Source organism: Humulus lupulus, chromosome 8, assembly GCF_963169125.1.
Source record: "Humulus lupulus chromosome 8, drHumLupu1.1, whole genome shotgun sequence".
Taxonomy (NCBI): domain Eukaryota; kingdom Viridiplantae; phylum Streptophyta; class Magnoliopsida; order Rosales; family Cannabaceae; genus Humulus; species Humulus lupulus.
The window spans coordinates 56,787,231-56,814,567 of NC_084800.1; the positions used below are offsets into that span (position 1 = coordinate 56,787,231).

General features: G+C 35.0%; 1 protein-coding gene and 2 long non-coding RNA genes across 3 annotated transcripts; 1 reads left to right on the forward strand and 2 right to left on the reverse strand.

Moving 5' to 3' along the window:
• Nucleotides 1–1,584: 1,584 nt before the first annotated feature.
• On the reverse strand, nucleotides 1,585–3,858 carry LOC133793806 (putative pectinesterase 63). The gene is made up of 4 exons (XM_062231080.1): nucleotides 3,197–3,858; nucleotides 2,344–2,550; nucleotides 1,984–2,234; nucleotides 1,585–1,876 (listed from the first exon to the last, which is right to left on the reverse strand). The coding sequence occupies exons 1-4, from the start codon at nucleotides 3,710–3,712 to the stop codon at nucleotides 1,711–1,713; spliced, it is 1,140 nt and encodes a 379-aa protein (XP_062087064.1). The 5' UTR covers nucleotides 3,713–3,858; the 3' UTR covers nucleotides 1,585–1,710.
• Nucleotides 3,859–16,803: 12,945 nt separating this feature from the next.
• On the forward strand, nucleotides 16,804–22,584 carry LOC133793807 (uncharacterized). Its single transcript, XR_009874961.1, has 3 exons — nucleotides 16,804–16,922; nucleotides 18,760–18,807; nucleotides 22,491–22,584. It is a non-coding gene; the product is annotated as an uncharacterized LOC133793807 (long non-coding RNA).
• On the reverse strand, nucleotides 19,294–20,388 carry LOC133793808 (uncharacterized). The gene is made up of 2 exons (XR_009874962.1): nucleotides 20,329–20,388; nucleotides 19,294–19,575 (listed from the first exon to the last, which is right to left on the reverse strand). It is a non-coding gene; the product is annotated as an uncharacterized LOC133793808 (long non-coding RNA).
• Nucleotides 22,585–27,337: the final 4,753 nt, after the last annotated feature.

Consider the following 27,337-nt stretch of genomic DNA (forward strand, 5'->3'; position numbering starts at 1 on the left):
ATTTGACCTTGTTGTTATTAATGTGTGTGTGAATTGTGTAGGGTCAAAGGGGCAAAATCCCTACAATATAGTTATAGTAAATAATATGTTATTAACTAACTATATGCTAACCGAGCTATGGTATACCCTTACATAAAGGGCGCACTTGCATTCTTGATTGGTTCATTTATAACACTCACTCCTACAAAATTGAGCATTCTTGAAAGTTTGTAACTGTCGCTATTGAGCAACGAAAACAGTCGGCTAACTGTCGTATTTTCCTATGCCTTAAGGGTAGGTACGCCGATAGTTTTTAACTGTCATGATTGCTCTCTACGCTGACAATTATTAATTGTCGTAATTGCTTTCTACCTCGACAATTTTTAACTGTCGTAATTGCTCTCTACGCCAACCGTTTTATCTGTCATAATTTCTCTCTACGTCGACACTTTTAAACTGTCGCTAAATATCACACCAGAAATAAAAAAAATTACCACTTATTTATATAAAATAAAATAACAAAAAAAATATCAATAAATCAAAATTATATATAACTAGTATAAATGAATATCCAATACAAGATGGTGGCAAAAAAAAAAATTAATGAGAGTTTCTCAACTGTAGTACTTGCCTTTATCAACAATCCATTCTCATACAAATACCTCTCTCTCTTGTAAAAACACAAATAAGAGCTAATAAAATTAAATTACATACAATAATTATTCATAGTATCTAAAATTACAGCTACCCTTTTTGTTGTTGATGGCACAATCCTCTGATTAATAGATATCACATTTATCTGGAAAACCAATAATAAAAAAAGTATTAACTTCAAAATCAATGTAAAACAATTTATTTAGGTATGAAGTCTAGTTCTTAAAAAAAATTCTAATTTGTTTCTATTGATAGAAAAATTAAAATGATAGACAATACAAATGAATCTCAAGTGTTTTACTGCAAACATATTAAATTGGTTACATGAATTAAATTGATCAATTGATTCTAATAAGGATAAAGAAAAAAATAACAAAGAACACATGCTTTAACTGGTGAAATAGAATTCATACAATTGAGTTCAATTAATTTAGTTCTACAACTTCCTAATATGTATTATGCAAGAAACATGCTACACATGGAAAATATACTCTAAAGTAATCAAGTAAAAGCAATGGGTGATTTTTTTCTTTATAGTAACACATTGAAACTAAATTAGAAAGCAAAACTAGTATTAGAGTAATAAATAAGCATTTGCCTTTTTTGTATATATATTGCTTTCTTTTCCACTCATATATTTTGCTTCACAACAAGTGAAATGTTTGTGTTTTTTGTATGTATATTGCAATTGACATTTGAAACTTGCACTTATTATATAATTGAGATCAAATGTTTTTTTCCCTCCATTTTGAATAGATTTTAATAACTATGGGAGATTTTATAAACCTAATAATTTTCATTGATATTATTAGATATACCCAACATTATTGAGGTGAATAAATTAATTTATTTAGAATGCAATAAATTCAAATAGTGTGAAAAAATGAATAACATTAATCTCATTGCTGATATAAGAATACTGAAATTAAATGTTTGAGATCAATATAAATATGAAAAAAGTCTCTGATCATATGTATAGAGCATATTTTGATTTTGATGAGTTAATTGCACATGCACATTAAAATATCCAAATATTATAAATTGCGCGCACTCTATATCCCCTCACGATCACAGGGTTCAACGTTTAAGGTTGGGAGGTTGGATAAGCCACTTGTTGCCTTGGATGAAAGTCATGCTCATGAAAGGTTTGATTTGCTCATCAGTTAGAATCTTTGCATACTTAACGCGACCAGAAGTGCTAGCTCCGGGTCCCATGCACTTGTACTCCCCGTAAAACACATCCCTACATTTGGAAAACAACATGTCGTTTCTTAATTAATTAGTACTACTGAAATAGAAATAGCAAATATATATTTATAATAGTACAGCATTAATATACTAGCTACTTACTTATTGTTATTGCCCTCAGCTTGGATTGGCCACATGCCGTTGGACCATCCATTGACATTGATATGGGTGCCCATGTAGGTGTAAGCAAATATCACTCTGGGCATATCCTTCCAAGCCCGGCCCAAGTAAGTGTCCCCGTCAGCTATGATTTTGCAATGAACGAAGGTGAACCCACTGCCTTCAGATACCTTGTCCCTCCCTTGGGCTGTAATAACCCCTGTTAGCTTGGCAACTGATCTTATGGTTGTGTTCTACGTAAATACACATCAATTTATACAGTTAGTTAGTATCACTGTATATATATATATATAGAGGAGGAGTATTAAAATTAAAGAGTAATAATAATATATATATACATACCAAGTAAAGTGTTTGTCCATTGCCAAAGATGAAGTCTACGGTGCCTTCAATGTAGCAATCCCTGAAGAAATGCCTGCCCTTGTCGTCGCACAAGGTGTCTTGGAAGCCTATAAATTTGCAGTTGTGGAAAGCTGCCTTGTCTCCTGATATCCTCAATGCCACTGCCTGCTCACCGTTCAATTTTCCCTTCGGCATTGGAGACGAATTCTACACGTACGTACCCATCCATTTTAATTGGAACAATAATAATTACAATTTTTGTAAATAAAATGTATCAATGATAAATTTTATTTGAATATTTTTTTGGTATGACGATAAGGCCTGGATCGATCAGTATAATATTCTGACGCAATATTGTTAATTTCACAAGTTAACTACTATAAATACTTGTACATCCCATTCCTAACAATTGAGGATAAAAATGTGAAAAAAAAGTAGCTATATATCACAAGTTAACTTACCTATGCCATCCCCATGACGGTGAAATGTGTAACCGTGTACGTCTCCAAAAACATTATATCATGCTTCATTCATATGAAACATTTTCAAAGCTAGCTAGATACATTTAAGTATAGTTACTAAAAAAAATACTAAACTTTATACATATATGCTAGCTAGGCCAAAAGATTTTTGTAGTTAGCATTAAAAGTGACGTGGATTTCCTTTTTTGTACTTCTTTTTAATAAAAGTGTTTTTAAAAAATCATTACGAGGCATTATTAATAAAGAATAATAACGGTGATTCTACGATTCGTGGTCATGGTTTCCGTGTTGGTCGCTAATCATTGCACTTCTTTATCAAAACAGAAAAAGTAAATGATAATATGTTAAATAACGTGTATATACATACATACCACGAATGCAATATTAGCAGCAACGAAGTAGTCGGACTCAACCGCCACGGTGGCGCTGTTCCAGGTCCCAAACTTCTCCGCCGTGCCGTCAAACGTGATCACGGGCACATTAGCCTCGTCTCCGTAAAACGTCACGAACGGTTTCGACCTATCCACCATTATATGCTCACGGTACACTCCACCACTAATCCACACTATCACCCTCCCCGTGTTCCCCGACGGAATGCTTTTCACGGCGTCTGTGATCGTCTTGAAATCTCCCTTGCCGTCTTGGCTCACCTTCATAACCTTAACGGCGTGCTCAGCCGCCGTTAGTACCTTGTCCAAGGTGAACTTATTATTAATAACTGTCTCACTGAGATCGGTCTTGTCCTTCTCGTAGGCTCTCATGTTGTGATCAATCCAATCGTCCAGCTTTGATTGCTCCGACGGAATGAAGTTCGGCGCGGCGAAGGTTGTAATAACCTGTAAAGTCAGGACGACTCCTGCCACGAAAAATATCACTTTCAAAGCCATAATTGTTTTACTATGGCAATTATTATGGCTTTGATTTAATATTCTTCAATGAAGCTTTTTTCTGGGGATGGTGATAAAAGATAGAACCTAGAGTTATTATATATACTGGTATCTATTGGTGCTTATGAAGTTGTTTCGTGATTTTCGTGTACATGTAACAGGGTTTAGATAATTATTAATTTTCAGTTACGATATATGTTAAAATGACGTTAATAAATTGCTTAATTATTATTCACGTACGGGGTATTTTTGGAGAGTAAACACGTGTTTAGTGTTTATACTTGTTACATAGTGTGGGCTGGAAATATGTCCATGTTTCTTTTTTGTTGGTAAATAAGCATAAGCATTATGTATGTTTTATCTAAATTCAAACTTAGTAATCTATGTTTTTAATTTAAAATCGTACATTGGCGCCAAATTTGTTCAATAAATTTTTATTAATATGACTAAGTACTGTACTCATTTATATAAATTTTAAATTCAAATTTAATTACTTAATTACATATAATTGATGACAATTTTGTTACATTGATAAAATTTTACTTATCAAATTTGAGTCTAGGGTACCAATTGTGTAATGCCCTAAATTTCCTAATAAGGTTTAGGACCTTGATTAGGAGTCCAAGAGGGTCATAATTGATTTATTATATTATTAAATGATTATATGCATATTTATGTGAATTATATTATGATATGTTGATAAATGCATGCATATGAGTCCATTTTTAATTATAAGTGCATTTTGGTAATTTGGCCCGTTGATGGCGTGATTGTATATTTTTATGCATATGGGTGAATTACAAATAATACCACATTATATGTGGATTTGTTCGAGTCATTCAGCATGAGATGATCATGGAATGCAAGTTTTCGGTCTGGTCATAACGGGATTAGTTTCGGGGCTCGGGATGAGTCTCGGGGTAATTTGGTGACTAGAACATTGCCGGAAATTAAAGGGTAGTTGGATATGATTTATTAGCATTTGAGAATATTGTAAGTATCGGGAATTGGAGGGTGTTAATTATAATTAACGTGATAGGCGGGAAATGACGATTTTGCCCTTGATGGCCTAAAGAAGACTTTAAATGACCTAGGGGTATTTTAGTCTTTTCAACCTAAGGTTATAGTTAGCCATTAGAAAGCTGTGGAATTTCCAAAACAGATCATCATCCTTTCCTTCTCCCGATCATCATTTCTCTTCCATTTCTCCTTGGATTTTGAAGCTTCTTTTGGGGAATCAAGCTAGGGAACCAAGCTTTGATAAACTAGGGTTGTGTTCCACCATTGAAGAGGATGCTAAGCTGAGATTGAGGTAAGATTATAGCCATTAAAACCTTAGTTCTTGCTCTGTTTTCCTTTGGTTTTCAGTTTGGATTTTAAGTTGGAAAGTTGAGAATTTGATGGAAGTTTTGGCTAGGGCTCTTTGGGTTGTGACGCCTAGGTCATGTGTATATGGTATTTGGGTTCATTTGGGGGTTTAAATGGAGTTTGGAAGCTTGATTTTTATGTTGGAAATGGAAGATTCAGAGGAGGCTAAAACCAGGGTGAATTTGCCTGGTGCTAGCGCTATAGCGCCCAAAGGGTAGCACTACAACACTAGCCAGGGAAAATTTCCCTTGGTTGTAGCGCTGCAGCGCTATCCTGCTTTTCCTTATGCATATTTTGGGCATTTTTTAGGGTTATTGGCTCGAGGTTTCAAATCCTAAGGCTCGAGATCGAATATACTCACCATTTTGGTACAATTCGGGGTCCCGGGAGTGAGATTTAGGTCAAGACCCTTTTATTGTTGATTTCATCAATTGGAGATTGTATTTGGTATGATTAGGTGACCGCTAATGGATTAAAGGATCGATTGTAATGCCCCGAATTTCCTAATAAGGGTTAGGACCTTGATTAGGAGGCCGGGAGGGCCATAATTGAATTATGACGCTATTTAATGATCATATGCATGTTCATGTGAATTATATTATTATATGATGGTAAATGCATGCATATGGGAGTATTTATTATTATAAGGGTATTTTGGTAATTTGGCCGCTGTGGGCATAATTGTGTATTTTGGGTGCATGGTGGTAATTAATTAATATAGCCATATTATAAGGTGGATTGGTTCGAGCTATTCGGCATGAGACGATCATGTGATGTAAGTGTTCGGTCTAGTCATAACGGGTTTAAGTTCGGGGCTCGGGGTGAGTCTCGGGGTCACTTTGATGATTAGAACATTATCGGGAATTAAAGGGTAATGGGATATGATTTATTGGTATTTGAGAATATTGAGAATAACGGGAATTGGAGAGCGTTAATTATAATTAACGAGATAGGCGGGAAAGGACGGTTTTGCCCTTGGGGTGGCTTTAGGAACCTTAAATGACCTAGGGGCATTTAGGTCATTTAGATTGGATTTATATGAGGGTTAGTAGGCTGTGGAAAATAGAACCAAAAACAGAGCCCCATCCTCATCTTCTTCTTCTCTCCCGTACATGTTTTTCCCCTTTGCTTGTCTTTGAATTTTGAGAGCCCAAATTGAGGAGTTAAGCTAGGAGATCAAAGGTGGGAGCTTAGGAACTTGATTCAGCCATTAAAGGGGATTCAAAATCAAGTTTGAGGTAAGTTCCAGCCATTAGTTTCATGGTATACTCTATTTTGGCTTTAAACTTTCAGCTTGTGATTTCTTGGTAAACAGTTTGAATTAATGGACGTTTAGTTGATGTGTAACTTGGGTTTTGATGTGGGTGAGTTGTTGATAATGTTTAGTGGTTGAATTGGATGTTAGGTTGAAGTTTGGGACTGGTTTGAAGGTTTGGTTTCGAGGAGAAACGCAGGGGAAGCAAGCTGGTGGCTTGCTGGTTTGCGTAATGTGTCGTGGCCTGGCAATGGTGTGCCGCGGCCTGAGTGTGTTTCTGGGAAGAATTATGCTTCTGTCTGAGGGTGAGCCGCGACATGGCTACGGTGAGCCGCGGCCCATCAGGGCATTTTTGGCTGAAAGTGAGTTTTTGACTTGGGGATGCTAGCCATAGGCCTCGGGGTCGATCCTACTACCCGGTTAAGTGTGGATTGATGTCCCGGAGGCTAGATATTGGTTTGGGAACCTATGTTAATCATTTTTATTGATGGTGTCCTATATTTGGTTATGACTAGGTGACCGCTAAAGGATTATAAGTTGATCGTTCTCAAGGGTCGTTCTTTTAAACATTCTAGCTCGACTTTGAGGTAAGGAAACTGCACCCTGTGTATATATGACATGAATGGCTATCCTTGATGCATGTTGGTTGATTATTAAGTATGACATGCATGGCTATTCTTGATGCATGTTGGTTGACTATTGAACGTGACATGCATGGCTATTATTGGTGCATGTTGGATTGTTGAATATAATGCATATGATGCATGAGAAATATGTGATTAGGGCATGCTTTGAGTACTGAGTATGATATTGTTCAGAGCTTGTGCCTCTGGGTTTGTGCATGGTCCTAATTGTATTAATACTTGTTGAGTAAGCATGCTGAATACCTTGTTTATGGCTATTGGATATGTGACATATGTTTGGTGGCATGGCTTACTTGTGTATGGCACTGACTTATTAGTCAGAATCGGCAATGGTGTTGGATCCATCTGTGAAGCTGTGATTTATTAATCAAGTTCACAATGAGTTGAACACTGGTCGCGTTTCACTGACCTGAGGGTCAGAAACGACATAAGCGTCGAGGACGCAGGGCCGAATAAAGATTAGATCTAATCGATATCAGCATTGAACGGCTCTATGGCATTAATGCTGGACCGACCCTAAGGTCGATGAACTTATAAGCGCTTAACTAGTCTAAGACTAGCACTCAGAGCCAGGGCATAGGGCCCCGGTGACTGTCTGTCACATGGCTAGGGAACGCTGTTCCATAGTTACGACTCTAGAATCGGGAGGAAGGTAATGTTGGTGACCAATCACCATGAACCTATCCTGTTGAAGCTAGTGAGATGCTCACTCATTTGTTAAGCCCTGGTGACCCTACCATCACATGGCTAAAGGGTACTTTTCCCAGGTTATGACTCTATGGTCATGAGGAAGGTTATGTTGGTGACCATTCACCATACACCTATCTTGATGGAACTTATGAAAGGACAACCTATCAGTTAAGCCCTGGTGATCCTATCATCACATGGCTAAAGGGTGTTGTCCCCACATTTGTGACTCTTGTGTTAGTCACCTATTTGTTTGGATTGTTGGTCCTGAATAATTAATACAATCACTGTTGATATTATATCATGTTATATTGTGTTTTCTTGTTGGGCTTCGGCTCACGGGTGCTATGTGGTGCAGGTAAAGGCAAAAGGAAGCTGAACCATCCTTGAGTTGGAGAGCTTAGGTGATGACGTGTACATATGCAACTGCTCGTCCGCCACGGCCGAGGTTTAAAGTGGAACTAGGGTTAAACCCTGTTTTGCCGCATAGAACGACCTGTTGTAAATATTTTCTTATAGTAGACTTTAAAATTATATTTTTGGGGTCCCAATGTATATATTAAACGTTTTAGTGAAACGTTACATCTTATCCAAAGTTATTAATCCTTAAACCGCTAATCATACTTAGTTACACGATTTTGGCCAACTGACTCGATTAGCGAGTTTAGCACTGTTTACAAGGCACACCGTAACGGTCCCTGGAGTTGGGGCGTTACATCGATCGTTCTCAAGGATCGTTCAATAATTATTTCTCGCTCGAACCAAATGTAAGAAAACTGCACCCTTTATGTGACGCATGTGATGCACGAGAAACATGTGGTTAGGGCATGCCATGAATGTTGAATATGAGATTGATCAGAGTTTAGGACGTTACACCAAGTATGTTCGATTTCAAATTAGAGGTAACAGATCAACATTATTGAAAACATACGATACAAAGTTTGAATTTCAATAAAATACATCATACCAAATAAGAATATACTCTTTTTTTTTCAGAAGAGGGTTAGTGAGTTCGTAACACTTAATTTCCAAAAAATAATGATTGAATTAATTATCACTAATTAAATCAAACAATATTGAAGGTGTACCTACGCGGTGTATGATATCGAGATCTCATAACACTACAAAAAACCTCACTTTTGCGGCCGCAAATTTGCGCCGGCAAAATTCCGCGACGTACTCCCGTCGCTAATTGCACTTTTGCCAACGCAAAACGTAATGCATTAGCAATGGTATCTTTTGGCGAAAAAAACATGCGCAGGGAAAAATAAGAATGCGCTGGCAAAAAATTTTGTCGCATTGTTGTGGAAAATACTTTTAGCGACGCAAAAATGCGCCAGCAAAAGATGACTCTTTTAGTAGCGCGTTTTTGCGCCATGGAAGGTATATATATGCAGTGAGTGTTGAGACTTTTGCCGACGTAATTTTGCACCGATAAAAGTATTTTTTAAATAATTTATTTTGATTATATTACTAATTTTATTTTCAATATATTAATATTAATTAATAAATTTCGATTTTAATATATTAATAATTATTTAAGTTTTTAGTAATATTATTTAATTATAAATAAAATTAAAATTAAAATTTTATAAATAAATAAAAAAAATTACAACTATTAATATTTATTGTCTCCACCAAACATGAAAATATAAAAGTAGTTTAGTAAATTAAATGTCTAATAAATTATACTGTAAATAAATAAAAAAAATTCTAGAAATGAGTACTGCCCGCCTCATCATCCCTGCCCCCGCCAGCATCATGGCCCCCATCAGCATCATCGTCCTCGTCCGGATCCTATTATGGTAAGTCAACAGTAAAACCAGGAGCCATTTCACCAACCTGCTTCAACAAAGCACTAAGTAGGACATCTTGACTCCGTTGACGACTCTCAAGTTTAGTCGTATGCTTCTTTAGGTTCAGATCTTCTAGCATAATGTCCTGATTTTGCTGCAAAATGGTGTCCACTTCAGGTGGGAATTGCCCGGACATTTGAGAAGTTGACGAAGATGCTGCCCTCTTTCCTCCAATTGCCTTCAACCTAGGCAACCCCCCCAAACCCTTTCTTATAACGCGAGCGGGGTCCAAGGACATCTGTGACAATATCAATATCAGGCGGGAACTGATCATCGACATTATCGCCGACACAAGAAGCAGCAGATGATACAGGGGTCGTACTCTGCGGTGCTCGACGCTCGGTCATCTCAGTCTGCACAATAAAAAGCACGTATCTCGAATTCCAATATAACATTATTTGAAAACCTAACTTATAAATTTTTAATATAACAACATACAAAATATAACTTTATTATCTATCTGCCAACATCCTATTATTAATGACTGCAAACCAGTGATTGAAAAAAAATGTAATTAATTTTGTTCCTGCATCAGGGAGCAAGTGGGCTAAAGTAAATTTGGTTATGAAAATCCATAACTAAATCAAAATCATGAAGATGTTGTTGATATATACAGTAAGTGCAGTTAATTCCATTAATGGGGAATTTACGTCTCTAAACATATACATCAACTATATTTGAATGTTTTTTATTAATATATGGATTTTCATGATCAAATTTACTTTAACCCACAAGCTCCCTGATACAGGAACAACATTAGTTACATTCCTTTTTTTATCTTAGCCCACAATCATTAATCATAAAAATATTGGCACATAGATTATAAAGATTTAATTGTTAAAAATTTAATTAATAATTAATAAATAATTACTAATTGACAACAACCAATTAATAATTAATATTTATTAATTATTTACTAAACTTTTTTAAAGTTAAATGATCATAAATTAGTTAAGGTTATGCAACTTACATGTTTTGTCGCCGCTACATCACTAATCCACTTATCCTTCTTCTTGTGGAGGTGCTCGAATGTGTCGATCATGCTCGAGAGCTCGCCAGTAGATGGGTCCATCTAAAAAAGCAAATTATTTAAACATTGTGATATTTATAATATTTTCGTAAATGTAAGGATATAGGTTATTATAATTTCGTGATCATAAACATGGGCAATGATGGATTTGGAACCGTGTCCTCCTGGTATGGTCATTTTTGCTCAAGCTTCTTTATTTTTCTTCGATATACGCATCAAACAGAAAATAGTACTCATTAATCTAGATTGTAATTTTATAATTAAAAATTAATGTAAAATCTACGACATACCTGCTGAGAATCAGAAGCCCAAAAATTGCATAGAATTGTCCAATCAGAAGAAGTAATCGACCAAAAAGGTTTTGACTTCGCTCTCTCATTCTCCACCTCTCCTCCAACCTCTACCTAGTGTTTCTTCATCGTGTGGCGCCAATCAGCCAAATGTTTTTGCATTTGTCTTACCATGGCATCGTTGATTACTGGATTGTCTTGTGGATAAATGAATTTGTCCTAAAATCAAAATTAAATTTGGAATTTGTTAAAATATTATGAAGATAGACAAAATATTTAATAGTGAGTTATTAAAGGTTTAAAAAATGCTTACAGATAGCCTATTTCGAATAACTGATATCAGCTGGTTTTACTTGTTCCCAAGCTAGTGTAGTTGGGGTACGGTGTTACGCAAATAATGAGCCATGGAATTGTTGAACCACTTGCCGTACGTTTGAATAGCTTTTCCAGTTTGTGCATCAAACTATACTTTCAAATGACTAACTTTTTTGGTGGCCAGCTCCTTCTCTATATTGGCACTGTAATAAGCACCCCTGCCCCCCTTGGAGCCACCACCTGTGTCATTACTTGGTTCGACCATTCTACATTAAAATATTCATTAATTAACTAATTCAAATTATGTATGTCTATTGTTTTTTGTTATAAAATTAACATTTATTCATTATGGTATTTCCAAACCTACCCTATTCCGACCTAGTGGATCCCTTGGAGATAGTAAGGAGTCATGTACTTCTCCTCACTTTTTAAAAATGTTTCTCAAACATTTTGAACAAATGAGGAGCAGTACATGAATACATAGGCTATCCCCGAGGCATCCACTAGGTGCATGTCTATTACTTTATATATATATTTAACATTTTATTACTTATTGTCTTTCCCAACCTACCATATTCCGACCTAGTGGATCTCTTGGAGAAAGTAAGTAATCATGTAGTAATTCTCATTTCTTCAAGATATTTCATCAAATATCTTGAAAAAATGAGAACCAGTACATGAATACTATCATTAATTAATGATAATAAATAAATTTTTCATTAAATTAAATAAAAAGTTACATATACTTGTTTAAATTACATATCATTGTCCTCATCATCACTAACTACATCATTACGAACATCACTATCATTATCACTATCGACTAGAACATTGTCGTCATCCTCATCATCTTCATACTCGGCCAACGTGTCGTCTTCAAATTCAACTTCATCATCGACAACAAATTCATTTGAACCTTCGCCAACCAAATCATCGACGTTGTACACTTCAGTGGCATGGACATCAACCCGATCATACTGAAGATTATCAAAAATTGGAAGTTCTACCCACAATTGAAATGAAGAAGAATTAACTTCTTGCAATATTGGTATATCATTTGTGTTCTCAGTATCATCAACATCGAAATTTGAGAAATCCCATACATTCCTCGGAATGTATTCATTAACAAGCCTCCAATCATCCCCATTTTTCACATCTCAAATATAATACACCAACTTCGCTTGAGATGCGAGAACGAAATGATCATCTTTATAACATTCTTCCTTCACATATACGCTCGTAAAATTGGATTCCACTTTAATTTTTCTTGTATTGAACCATCTACACTTGAATAGGACAACATTGTAACCCATCAAGTAGGACAATTCAATTACTTCTTTCAGAACTCCATAATAGTTCACTCCTTCCTCAATTGGCACCATTACACCGCAATTTTGTGTTTTAAGCATCATATCACGACCATGAATCACAAATTTCACACCATTCACTATCAACCCTGGATATGAGAACACGGCGCTGCTTGATTTGTTTGTGAGAGCATACAATTCATTATTCACTTTAGTAGGAGTTGACTCATGCAAACTGTTCACCTATCAACATTAACATTGAAAGTTAGTTTTGGATTGATTAAGTGGGGTTTCAGAAAAGAATTGACTAATATACATACTCTTTCTTTGAACCACTGAGGAAAATCAGCTTCTTGTTGAACTTCAAGATTCCCCCCCCCCCCCTCGTCTTCTTAATTCATCCATATGCTCACTACAAATGGACAACAATGTTATGATTTTTGTCTTTACTCGGTATATAAACCAAAAAAATTTATTGAAAAAAGACTAGAAAACACACCTAAGGTACTCCTTAATTTCGGCACAATTGTTCAAGATATACCACTCAGCCTTTTGCTTTAACTGCGGATTAAGGAGAATACTTGATTTCTTACCAAATGGACGACCAACAGCCTTATAAATAGAATATTCCCGATTTGGTTGGGACTCAACGCGATCGTCATTCCTCTGAGGTCGATTGAATCGAGTCTCAACCCCCCGAAGGTACATTGAGCAAAAGGTTAAGGCCTCGTTGACCACGTAAGCTTCTGCGATTGAACCTTCCGGACGTGCACGATTTCTTACATACTGTTTATAAACCGCCATCGAACATTCAATGGGATACATCCACCTAAAGTGCACGGGACCGCCAAGAATTTCCTCTTTCGGAAGAGGCAAAACCAAATGCACCATAATGTCGAAAAATGTTGGAGGAAATATCATTTCCAACTTTCATAAAATGGTGATAATATCTATCTCCATCTTCTCAAGGTCTTTCACATTCAATTTCTGTGAACAAAGTTTTTTGAAAAAACCGCACAACTCAATAATTGGCTTCCAAACTTCAGGAACCAAAAACGACCTAATTGCGGCAGGCAACAACTCCTGAAACAACACGTGGCAATTGTGTGATTTAAGCCCAGTTATCTTGCCATCATTGACATTGACATTCTTCGAAAGGTTTTCAGCAAAACCGTCCGGGAATTCAACTGACTTCACAAATTAACAGAAAACTCGACGCTCCGGGACACTGAGGGTGTAACTGGCGTGCGGTTTCTTCCACTTGTTTCCATCTTTGCGGAGGTGGAGTTTTTCCCTAATTTTCATGTCTGCTAGATCAAATCTTGCCTTGTCAGTGTCTTTAGATTTTCCCTCTAAGTTCAACAAAGTTCCCAAGACATTGTCGCAAACATTCTTCTCAATGTGCATTACGTCCAAGTTTTGCCTCAACAATAACTCCTTCCAATAATCAAGCTCGAAAAATATGCTCTTCTTCGACCAATTAAGTTCAATCAGAGCCCTTTTGCATTTCACACCACTAAATTCTTTGTGTTTCCCAGGATGTCTAATCTGCAAATTCTCTAATTGCTTCAACACATCATCACCGGAGTAATATTTCGGTGGTGGCCTGAGTTCCTTGTTACCGTCGAATAGTGCTCGTTTGCTCCTCCATTCATGATCCATATCAAGAAACCTCCTATGGCCAATGTATGCAATTTTACTTCTAATCCCTACAGAAGGAGCTTCTTCATTGCATGTGGGGCACGCCTTGTATCCTTTTGTGCTCCACCCAGACATCATAGCATAAGCTGGGTAGTCGTTAATGGTCCACAAGATTATTGCATGCATATTGAACAAGGAACTATTATTGTATGCATCTCGTGTCTCGACACAATTCCTCCATAACTCCTTCAACTCGTCAAGCAAAGTTCTCATATCGACATCAATATCTTTTCGAGATGAAGAAGGACCTGGAATTAGAATAGACAACATTAATGATTGTGGTTTCATGCACTTCCATGGCGGCAAGTTGTATGGGAAAAGTGTCACAGGCCACATGCTGTAAGAGTTGCTCATGTTGCCAAAAGGATTGAAACCATCTGTAGCCAACCCAAGCCTAACATTTCGAGGTTTGGCTGTGAAAGATGGGTACAATTCATCAAGGTGCTTCCTCGCCTTACTGTCAGTGGGGTGCCTCATCACACCATCTTCCTTTGGCCTTTTAGAATAGTGCCATCTCATATCCTCTGCAGTATATCTGGAACTGTACAGCCTTTTCAATCTCAGCGTCAACAAAAAGTACCGTATGACCTTATGGGCCACTTTCTTCCCGTTCCCACGATTATCTTGCCAGCGACACTCACCAAAAATCAGACTCAATTCCAAATTCGCATTCTCCTTCCAAAACAGTGCACAGTCATACTTGCAAGCATCGATGGACTCATATCCCAATCCAATACACCGCAACTTTGCCTTCGCCCCATAGTTAGACTTAGGTAAAATTGTTCCGTCAGGGATAGCGTCGACTAACAATTCCAGCAAACCATCAAAGTAATGATTGTTGCACTTGTTAATAACTTTCAGATGCATCAGCTTCACCAAGAAGTTCAACGCGGAATACTTTCGGCAACCCGGGTACAGTTAACTTGACATCTCCTTAAATAAATTGCCATACTTGTCGCGATGTTGAGGATCATTATAGTTTCCAGCAGGAACGTCATATTCAGCGTAAACATCCTCCAGGATATCCACTATCTCATCTCTATCATGATCTCATACCACAGCTGGTGGCGACGGCAGTGCCTCTCCATGGTAATACCACACATTGTAGGACTGTATGATGCCATTGTTGAATTTAACATTCCCACATTTCTTCCACGGACAGCGAACCAACCTCGATCGTTCAACTGATTTTTGTCAATATCGAAGAACTCCTTAACACAATTTCTATACTCTAGAGACCAACGATTCCTCGCACTCATCCAGCATCTGTCACTCGCCATCTTTAAGCGAAATAATTAAGAAAATATTAATAATTGTCTTAAAATGAGGGAAATGATAGTCAAAATATTTCATAACTGTTTGTCTCCTTAATTATCACTAACTGATAATAATATCTTATCCACTACACCAAAAACCCATTAGCATAACACATGATTATAATAGATTTTAAAAAGAGTTATGGTAAATGAAAAAAATTTCAGGCGGCAACTTAAAATAAGGTACCGCCAAAATAAGTTAGCTTTTTTTACTTAACTTTTTTTTACTGAACTTTTTTCAACCCGTGTACCCATTTCCCCTATACCCATTTCCTCAACCATTCGCCGGTCTTCCCCTTCCTCTCAGTCCCTTCAATCTTCAATGTTCTTCGTCTTTCCATTCCTGGTCCATGCGTGGTCTATCTCTCTCGGTTTCCCGTAGACTCGATCTCTCTCTCGGTCTCTCGGTTTCAGTTCGTGGTCCGTTCGTAGCTTGCTCTTGCAGGTCAGCCCTCTTGCATGTCTTCCCGTAGCTTGTTTTGTTTTTGTTATTGCTGTGTGGGTTTTGTGTAGATTGTTGCTCTGTTTTATCGGACATTTGTTTCTAATCTGCATTTCTTCTGCATTTCTAATCTACATTTCTTCAGTCTTGCAGGTCCCGTAGCTTGCTCTTGCAGGTCAGCCCTCTCTTTGTACCAAGTTCTCATTTGCTCTATCAATGGAGGAGCCTCTTCTATTATGAGAAATACCTCAAACCCACCAGCTGTTTCACTCATTCTCAGGTACACAAATTAGGCACCTTTACTGTATTTTTTTAACATTTTGTTTTCATGAAGCTTGATACTAGTGCTTCAACAACAAACAATTTTTATTAGCTTGTTACTGGGGTGCTCTTTATCCATTTGATAAAACATATATAGTTTTGTTTTTTTCTTTCTTTCGTATTCGTTGTGCTTTCACTATCAGTTTGTCTGCTTCTGTTAGCTACATATAATCTGTTCTATACATATTTATGTAAGGTGTGTGGAATTAAACTTACTTTTGAATTTTAATTATTAATAATGTTTCAGAAAATGGGTTTTGTTTTATATCTGTTTCTTTACTTATTATTCTTGGGTCAATAATTTGTTTAAGTTCAGTACTTCACTGGATCACTGATCAGTTTTTCTGAAAAAGAAAGCAGATTTTAAGTTTAGTATACTGTTTTACTATCATTATTTCAATATACCCAAATATATATATATTTATATTACTATCATTGGTGAACAACTGCTAATGAGTTCAGATTCTTTTTTTGAATCTGTATGTAATCATTAAAGCATTATACGGAAAAAGTTACATGTATATGTATATATGTAGTAAAAAAATTTAAGGCTTTTCTAAGGTACCGGGAAATCTCAGTTCTTGAAATTTGCTGCAAAGTTAAGTAACGGATCTGTTGTCACTACTGGCTTAGGAAGCACTAGTGCTGGACTCACTGTCACTGCAGTCAAGGATGGAGGTATGTTTCTCATTTCTCCATCCTAAACTTGTATCCATGGAGTAAGGAATCTGACAGAAGTTGTGATTAGTTTGCGTTAACTTTTTGCATGGTTTGCCACCACCTTGCACATCCTAGTCCTGTTCCCCATCTCATTGTCTCTGCTCTTACTTTTCTCTCTATATCTCCATTTTTGCTCACACTTCAAGTCAGTAACTCTCTCAATGACTGAGAACATCTTTGTTATGATAACCAAATATTTCATCATAAAACTCCAATTCTTGCTTCCATGGGGCTAAATAATCTGATCAGATAGTTGTGATATGAAAGTAGTGATTTTCTGTCTTCATCTTTTGCTAAATTTGGGTTCTTGTAAGCTTGTACCCTATGTTCACAATTAATATTTTAGAAAGCATGTTAAAATAAAGGTGGTTTGGTCTATCTTTGATAGAATGTTTTTGTATTTTCGTGACAAGTTGTTTTAGTTCCTTGGCTTCAAATTGTACCTGTACTACATCTTTGTTCTTTATATGTTTCTGGAATTCTCCTTGTAACAATCAGCTATTATATCATACTTAAATATTGTACGACATTAATGGTAATATTTCGATTAAATAATTTTACTATATTTGTGCTATATGCAAGAGAATGGATGTTGGAAGCTGGGGCCCTAGTTTTAGTAGATGGAGGACTTTGCTGCATAGATGAATTTGATAGGTATTTGAGATGCCCCTCAGGTTTCTAATGAAACTACTCTTTCTAGTTTGCAATTATCTAAACCTAGCATACATGATGTGCATCATGATATTATTCCTACTTGTATATACTAGATTTCTTTTCTCAATCTCTTCATCTTTTTTCTTGTTAGAATTGCTTGTAGTATCATTGATATGATATTCTATTTCTTATTAAAGAGATAAAAGCATTAAGGAAAAATTGAAGAGGAATGGACATACAACTCAAAAAATGCAATTAACATTCTCTAGAAACATTCCAATATAATATGCATGAATATATTTTCTGATTTTATGTCAATACATAGAGAAGCCATTTGTTCACATGATTTCTAAAGCATAGACATTAAGAAATCCTAACTTATTTTTTTTAATCTTTTCATGGAATCTATTACGATGTTTCTGATTGTTAATAAAATATTGTATGAATTAAATCAATAATTATATCATCATTGAATTTTTAATTCCGCTTGCTTAATGTGTTTTTTTCCTTTTTTGTAATTAAACCTGTTTTAGTATTTTTACTAGTTACAGAACAGGAAATTGCTTGGATTGTATCATCCTCAGTCAATCTAAATGATATTTTCAAAACCATTATACAAAAGAGAATATACCATTTGATGATTTTATTTTAATCTTTTCATAAGTTTCATCTGTTTTTTTGTTCGTGTGAAAATATCAAGTTTAATCACTTTCTTTAACAGCATGAGAGAACATGATAGAGCAACCATACATGAAGCAATGGAACATCAATGTTGTTTAGTTTGGGTCTTTTTTTTTTTTTTTAAGGGGAACCCAACTTTGGGTCTGCTTTACACTAAACACGTATAGAAAGCATCCACTGGACAGTTTAAACAGTAAGAAAAATCTCTTCAGATTCTGAAAACAGTAAGAAAAATAGAAAGCCCAATATTTCAATGCAATATCACTTTTGTAAAGTTTAAACCCATCCACTGAACAGTTAAGCCTTATTCTGATTGGTCATATTCCAACTTTTATTTTTGGTTGTTTGAGCTTGCTTGCCATGTTGTTTAGTTTGTTAGTTTATCATACATGCTTGTTTAATATCTATTGACAAATTTTAATTTTGTATTAATCTTTTAAGTATTGATTATATTCTTTAGGTTAGGGATCGAATTGGCAAGGAGCATTGCAAAGGTAATTTGCAAGAGGTACGGAATTTGTTCTTTTAACTCTTATTATTAATATCTTTAAAATGTTAGAGGAGTTTGAATATCTTAAATATTCATCCATAGAGAAGTAGGTTCTGAGATTAAAATTGTGTGCTGCGGTGATAACGGAAGGTTGAAAACTTGTGTGTATTAGAGAAGTAGGTTCTGGAAAATTTGTTTGTGTGCTGTGGTGATATAAGGAAGAAAACTTATTGTGTGTTGTTTGAATTTTTTGACTTGGTATTGATAGATGGTTAGGTAAGCTTTTATATGTATAGATTAGATTTTTCATTATATGTATAGATTAAAATTTTCATTTAGTCATATTGTTTTCATTATTTCCATATGTATAGATTAGATTTAATTGCCACAACCCAAGCTAAAATCTTGTCTTTGATCCAAACCCAATTAGTTAGTGGCTACCATTTTAGAATCTGATTATTAAATTAAAAACAACACTAGAATCTCTTGAAAGCTTAATGAAACTAAAGTACTAGAAATTAGTAATAGATTTAGACCAATAAATCTTTAGTGGGACTAAGAATCATGGTACTAGAAAATCAAGTAACTGCTATAACATGCAATTAAAAATCTCAGCACTAGAACAATCAAAACCATTTGAGCAATAAGGAATACAGAGTTTATGGATCACAACAAAAGCTTTTGCAAGCGAAATTTGGTCGCTTATCTGCCTCGCCACTGAGTTAGGGTTCAACCTTCTTCAGTAACATTAAGACCTTCCATGATTCTGTCATGCCTGAAAGATCTCTGCAGAAGAATACAAGCATATACTGTATTATATTCCAAAGAAAACAAATTTTAGAACAACCAACTCTTGTTTATTTCCCAAAAAAAAAAAAATAGAAAGAAAGGGAATATATGAGGTCCTGCCAAAACAGCAGTGCCTTACCAACCATAACAAATATGCAAATAATTATGTTGTTCATTATCAAAAGTCATATAAGCTGTAATAACTAATAACCGCAGTACAGTCAATCAAACACACACCAGCCAATGTATTCTCAAACAAGTTTAAAGGGAATATTTAAATGGTGTCATCACCAATTGACAGAGCAAGAATATATGTCAAACACACTAGATTGCCTTGTTTTTTTGTTTGGAATGGCATGCAACGGTTAAGGTCTGAAGCTTGATTAGACAAGTGGAATACAATACCATAGACATTTCTTCACAAATAATTTGATTCAACCAGCAATTTAGCCTACAAAAACTCTGTATTGTTACTCAAACTGAAACCTTTTACATGCTTAAAAGATCATTAAAGGGTCCATAAGATCCATAAAAAAAACGTTAGAAACAAATCAATCAACTTAAGTTAATAACTGAAGCTAACAAATATACCAATGGCAACCATTCTTCATGAAAATAACTGAAGCTAAAAAAATAACCTACTATTATTATTCTTCATGAAAGTGAACCTTTTAAACAGTAGGGGGCGCTAAAATGTATTCGATAAACAACCAGCCAAGAAGAAACAAAGAGAGAGACTATGAACCATACTTGAAACTCGTTTAATCATAACTTGCAAGCTAGCTTCTCAAGTCCCATTCTTAATTTTCTGAAATTAGAAAGATTATACAGAAACAAATAGAAGAAAATAACTATACTTAACTTTCTTTGATAATATTTTCTCTAATTAATCCACTAGACAACTACATACAACTATATTAAAGCATTAGATCATATATAAATCTTTATGATTACAGTTATTATATTAAAACTACATAATCATGCTATTTTAGATCATATAGCTATAAACCCAGCTACACAATTTATCATCTCTTTATGCTTTCTTTAGTTCTCAAGATAACAAATTAGAATCAATCAAGTTTTCCATAGTCTGTAGCAATACTATGGGAATCAATCAAGTTTTCCATAGTATTGGACCTTTTTTAAATTTTCTCTTAAATAAAACAGTGAGTTACTAAAATATTACCCCTTTAATATCTAATTAATCTTAATAATCATTTGGTGTGCTAAAGTAAATTTTACCATTACCAATATAAATTTGTAGCTTTCTTAGTTAAATACTTAGAAAAGTCCTCATATGTTTCTCTAAGTATAAACTTTATAAGTCCTAAGTTATAACAGGATTAGTTTGAAAATTATAATTGGAAAACTACATCTCCAAAAATTCTCAAACTTCACAGAATTAACCTTGGCTATATCAAGCAGTTTCTTGTAAAATTTTACACAAAAATAATTATTTTTACTTAGTGACATTTATTTTCAAAAATCTTACTTTAAGGCTGACTAGGAATAAGTCAATCTTTTTAACAAATTTTGAGACTTTATAAAATCTATTTGGTTTATTATTCTGGTCCAAAATTTTTTAGGACCATAATAGGCTGTGTAAAAAACACTCACACCAAAAATAAAATCATTTTAGGCATTTTTACTTGGTAAAACGGATACTCAAAGTTGGCTATCCAGAAACTATGGTAAATTCTCATAAATTTTTATCAAATTTTGAAAATTCATAACTCACAGCTCTTTTAAAATTCTCCTATTGTTTGATATCAATTTGAGCCTATCATACTTGTCGCTAAAATTAAAATCAGTCTGCAGAAAAATTGAACACGTCTGTTGAATATGAATCTAATAATTTGGATACAAGCTAGAGTAGAATGAAATGAATCCTAGTCTAAAAATGCTTAGGACAGTACCAAACAATAGTTTTTTTCCTGTGTAATCATACACACATCAAAGATCTATTTCTTTTTCCAGTAGTAAAGCAAACCTAGTCAAGTGCATCAAATTTGAAGCTGTCCACTTCACATGCACCCTAGATAGGAATTAGATAACAAATATTCACTTGAAACCATCAAATTAATGGAAAAAAAATCAGTGTTTTTATCTGTACCCAAAAAGAAATAAATTATAAGTTAATCATTTTGGTTCCAATATCCTCCAACCTCCTAACAGAAACTTTGGAGAGCTAAGTCAACATTAGTGATAAAAATATTTCTCATTACATTTCTGTTAAAAAAAATTAGTGATTAGCAGAGCTTACCTGAGAAAAGTCAAAACGACTAGACCTGCTGGGCTTTGTTAAAATAGTATCCACAGTCTTCTTGACACTGTTTTTGGCACTAGTAAGAAATGAATGAATTGCTGAATTCTTCCTCTCTTGATTCTCTTTAAATTTTCACCTTCTCTGTTATTATTCTATTTCTCTCTAAAGTTCTATTTTATTTTCTGTCTTAATTCTCTCTCTAAATCTAAAATAACCCTGTTCTTCTAGAAATGTTTACCACTTATTCTGAACACAACTCACCCTACACGGTTATATAATCAAACTGAGAACTAATAATGATCTATAAACCACAAATCTGGAATCAATTATAAATTTATATCCATTAATAGTTAGAAAAGGTACGAGACCATAAAGAAATCCCAAACACTCTACAGGGAACTATAACAAATTTGTAAATTGGAATTAAGTAATTAACTCCACTCTAGAATCTTCAGCAAAAGTGATCATTTAACTCTGAACAAGCAACTCTGCCTCTGAATGAAATTCAATAAAGCTTTAAACTTCAATAACCCAAATATACTGAAATTCAACCAATGCATGTTTTCTTTTAAAAGCATGTGTGTGAATGACCTTGTCATGACCCTGATATTACAACCGCAAATAATGTGATTCTCTTGTCTAACAGTTGTTAAACCCAGACAAAAAACAAGATTTTAGTAAGAGAACAACATCAAATACAAATTCATTGGAGATGGATAAAAGTTGGATCCATCTTAACAAGTTAGTAACCAAAATCATATAGTTTATTTTGGATATAAGTTTAAGTGTTAGTGCTTGATTATTGACGTATGCTCTAAAATTGTAGAGTAACAGTGGAATATGAGCAAAAAGCTAGAGAGTTTGTTGAGACATCCATGACGAATCTTGGATTTCCAGCCAAGATTCTTTGTCCATGCAACAAATGTCACAATCTAAGTCATCAACTTTCACACGAAGTTGTCGAACACTTAGTTTTGTGGGGCATGGACCAATCTTACAAAACATGGTTTCATCAGGGGAAGATCTAGTCCAACGCAGCACGACAAACACAAGTTATGAATATGATTTATTTCGGGCAGCGGGAGTATTTTCAAGTAACGCCAATGATTTTGGTGATGATAACAGTGATGCTGATTTTCAGAGTTTATTAGCGGATGCTGAATCTCCATTGTATGAAGGTTGTTCAAAGTATACAAAAATTTCGTCTGTCGTTGGGTTGTATAATCTAAAAACAAAGCATGGAATCTCAGATGTTGGCTTTAGTGAGATGTTGGAGATGATCGAAGATATGTTGCCGAAAGATAATCTCCTACTGACATCAATGTATGTAGTTAAAAAGTTTCTAAAGATGTTTGATCTGAGATATAAGCATATCCATGCTTGTGTCAACGATTGTTGTTTGTATACTTAAGAGAATGTTGATGCCCAAGAATGTCCCACTTGTCAATATCCAAGATGGAAGCAAAACGAACAGACAAAAGAGATTCTACAAGGGCAACCTGCAAAGGCATTGAGATATTTTCCTATTATACCAAGGTTTCAAAGGATGTTTAGAAAAGAAGAGATGACTTTAAGCTTAAAATGGCATTCAACCAATAAAAGAACAGACGGGAAAATGCAGCACCCAGTAGATTCAGAGGCTTGGGATGCAGTTTATGAGAGATGGCCAGATTTTCAACTTGAACCTAACAACCTTCGATTAGGACTTGTTGTTGATGGGATCAATCCTTACAAAAATATGAGTTCTACATATAGTTGTTGGCCTATAATGCTCATTGTATATAATCTGCCACCTGCGTTGTGCATGAAGGATGAATTTACTTTTCTATCTATGTTGATTCCTGGACCTAAACAACCCGGGAATGACATAGATGTTTACTTAGAGCCCTTAATTGATGAGTTACTTGAATTATGGAATGGTGTTTATACATATGATATTTCTACAAAGAAGTTTTTTAATTTAAGGGCCATGTTGCTATGGACCATAAATGATTTTCCAGCTTATGGAAACTTAGCTGGATGTGCGACTAAAGGAAAGTATGGTTGTCCTGTTTGTGGCGAGCACTCAAATGTTGTTTGGTTGAAGCATAGCAAAAAGATGTCATTTTGCAATCATATTCGATTTCTACCACAAGAACACCGTTACAGAAAGAAGAAATATACAACAGCAAGGGCAAGGGAAAGAGCACCACAATGTCCAATTATATTGTCAGGTGTTGAAGTAGCTGAGAAGTTAAGCAAAGTGACTAATGACTTTGGAAATGGAAAAAAGAGGAGTCGTGGTATAGACACAGAACAAATCTGGAAGAAGCATTCTATTTTTTTTAGGCCGCCTTATTGGGAAATATTAGTTGTTCGTCATAATCTTGATGTTATGCATGTTGAAAAGAATGTTTGTGAAAGCATACTTAACACATTGCTCGATTGCAAAGGAAAATCGAAAGATCACTACAACTCGAGATTAGATTTGACAGAGATGGGCATTATGCCTCATCTCCATCCGTATGAAGAAAATGGTGTTACTCCTCTTCCTGCTGCAGCTTATACTCTCTCAAAATCTGATAAGAAGTTGCTTTGTGAGAGGCTATTTGACTTGAAATTGCCTTATGGATATAGCTCTAACATTAGAAATTGTGTAGATGTGGAGAAACAGAAGCTGACAGGACTTAAGTCTCATGATTGTCATGTGATTATGCAACAACTATTGCCTATTGCTATAAGGGGTTTAATGGAAGAAGGTTGTAGAGAGACAATTCTTCGGCTCTCTAAGTTTTTTCATGGATTGTGTCAACGTGTGGTTGATAAGGAGGAAATTATGAAATTGGAACTAGAAGCCTTTGAAATTCTTTGTCAACTAGAAAAATATTTCCCTCCTTCTTTCTTTGATCCAATGATTCACTTGGTTGTTCATTTAGCACGAGAAGTTATACTTTGTGGTCCGGTGCAATTTTGATGGATGTACCATTTTGAGAGATATATGAAAGTATCGAAAGGATTTGTAGCAAACTATGCACGGCCAGAAGGATGTGTTGCAAATCGCTATCTTGCTGTTGAATGTGTACGCTTTTGTGAAACATTTTTAAAGCAAAATGATAATCAAGATAGTACATTACTAGAAGAAAATCCACTATCAGCAGCAAAGTGCTTTGAGCTTGACCGATTGAACTTGGCAGTAGCGCATCGGTATGTGTTGTTTAACTCGGATATTGTAGAACCATTTCTCAATGTCCATATGGATGAGCTGAAAGAAAGACACTCAAATCTAAATAACAATCAAACTTTGTTGTGGAATCGACATTCTGAAGGGTTCCCGTTATGGTTTTATGAAAAGGTTGTATTCTATTGCCAAGATAAAAGTTTACGTTTTCTTTTAGTGTGCAAATTTCTTACAAGTATATTTTTATTTTCAGATTTCTAACATGAACAAAGTAGATGACATGTTAGCTCAATTGGCCGAAGGTCCAAGTCGTGGTGTCACTTCCTACAAAGGGTACATGGTTAATGGAATTCGATTCCATAAAAAAGGAGCTGAAAAAACAACTCAAAATAGCGGTGTATACTTGGAATCACATGACAGTGGGCAATTGAATGATAAAGAAGAGTATTTTTGTGTTATCAATGATATAATTATGCTTGATTATCGTACTTTTAAGGTGCCATTGTTTTGGTGCGATTGGGCGAATATTCGAATGGGTGTTAAGAAGTCAGAGTTCTATACGCTTGTAAATTTTAATGTAGGACAAGCTCAATCCATTAGGGATCCATTTGTATTAGCTTCACAAGTGAAAAAAGCTTTTTATGCAAGGGTGAATGAGTCAAGTAATTGGTATATAGCTTTAAAGGATTAAAATAGAGGGTGTTTTGGATTTGAATCCAATGAAGAAAATTGAGTTTCCTGTTGTCTCTTATGTACTTTGAATGAAACAAATCTCCTTACACTTTTTGTATGTAATTTTCGTGTATTATTACTCTTTTGTTGAATGAAACAAATGTGGTTTTATTACTCTCTACGGTGAACTTTATGATTTTATTTTAATTTGAATGAAATAATTCTTGTTTTATGGTTTTGGTGTATGTTTATTACTCTTTGGTGATCTACATTTTTTATTTGTATACTATGTTATCTTTCATTTTATATTGCAGCAATTTGAACTTGAAAAATGAGTACATTACGAAGATCTCCAAAAAAAACACCTTCTTCCAGGTGCTTTATGAAATCTTGTGGCCAAAAAGCGAAAAGCATCATTAAAGATTCAAGTTGATTGTGACGATATGTTGCTTGGAAGTCCTGTTTTAAAGAAAAAGAGTGCTCTTCGTAGGTTTTCTGCACCTGTTAGAGTTGTAATTGATTCACCACCTGCTCTTAGTACTAGAGCAGCAACTCGTCATATGGTCTATGATACAGAGCTAGATCCAAATGATGATGTGGAAGACATGGAGATGTCACTTGGAAGTTCAAAAACTAAACGATCTCTTAATTATGAAGTAGATAAGGTAGTTGATAGTGTTTGTGAAAAAGGAGTAAGGGAGGAACATGAAGAGATAGCTGATGAGGAAAGGGTTGGTGTAGAATTTGAAAGGGTTGTTGCACAATGTGAAGAAGTGTCTGATGCAGAATGTGAAGAAGTTGCTGAGATAGAACTTGAACAACCTCTTAGAAAATCTGTTAGATTACAAAAAACAACTGATGAGGCAAATCAAACTGAGTTTGAAGAAATACCTCAAGATGTAGATGCGAATGTAATGAACTTAGCCAAGAAGAGAAGGGGGAAAACTCAAATGGCAAATCTTACCAAGAGGAACAATGATTTAAGGATAATAAATTGGAATGAAAAAGGGCAACCAGTTGGTACTAACTCAGTGCAATTTTCTTCTTTTGTGGGCGCTCTTGTGCGAGAGGTTGTTCCTTACACTATTTCAGATTGGAGGAAAGTTTCACCAATGATGAGAGATGTTCTTTGGGCATCTATTCAGTTAGAATTACAAGTTTTATGAGTGTATTTTTTTATATATATTCAGCTCTACACTTAAACATATAATATGTTATTCTTTATTCTATTGTAGGCACAATATGACTTACATGATGATTGGCAAAAAAAGATGTGCTTTGAAATGATGGCAGAGCTATGGAGAGCTGGGACATCTAGACTTGTAAAAGATATTATCAATGCAAAAAATGAGAGTGAACGACTAGCCTTAAAGCCGGATTGCATAAAAAGTGATGTAGAATGGAGAGCATTTGTTGCCAAAAAAATTAGTAAAGATCATTTGGTAAGAAATATAATGTAAGAAGTGATGTTGCTGCCTCTTTTATCTCTGTTGGTGTTAAATTAAATATAATTATGCCTCTTTTACTTATTTATTAAATAGGATATAAGGGCCAAATGCCAAGAGAGAAGAAAGAAAGCTGTTCCACACACTTTAAGTCGAAGAGGATATGCTCGAACAATTGATGATATGGTAATAATTAAGTTTTATATTGTTTTTATTTTT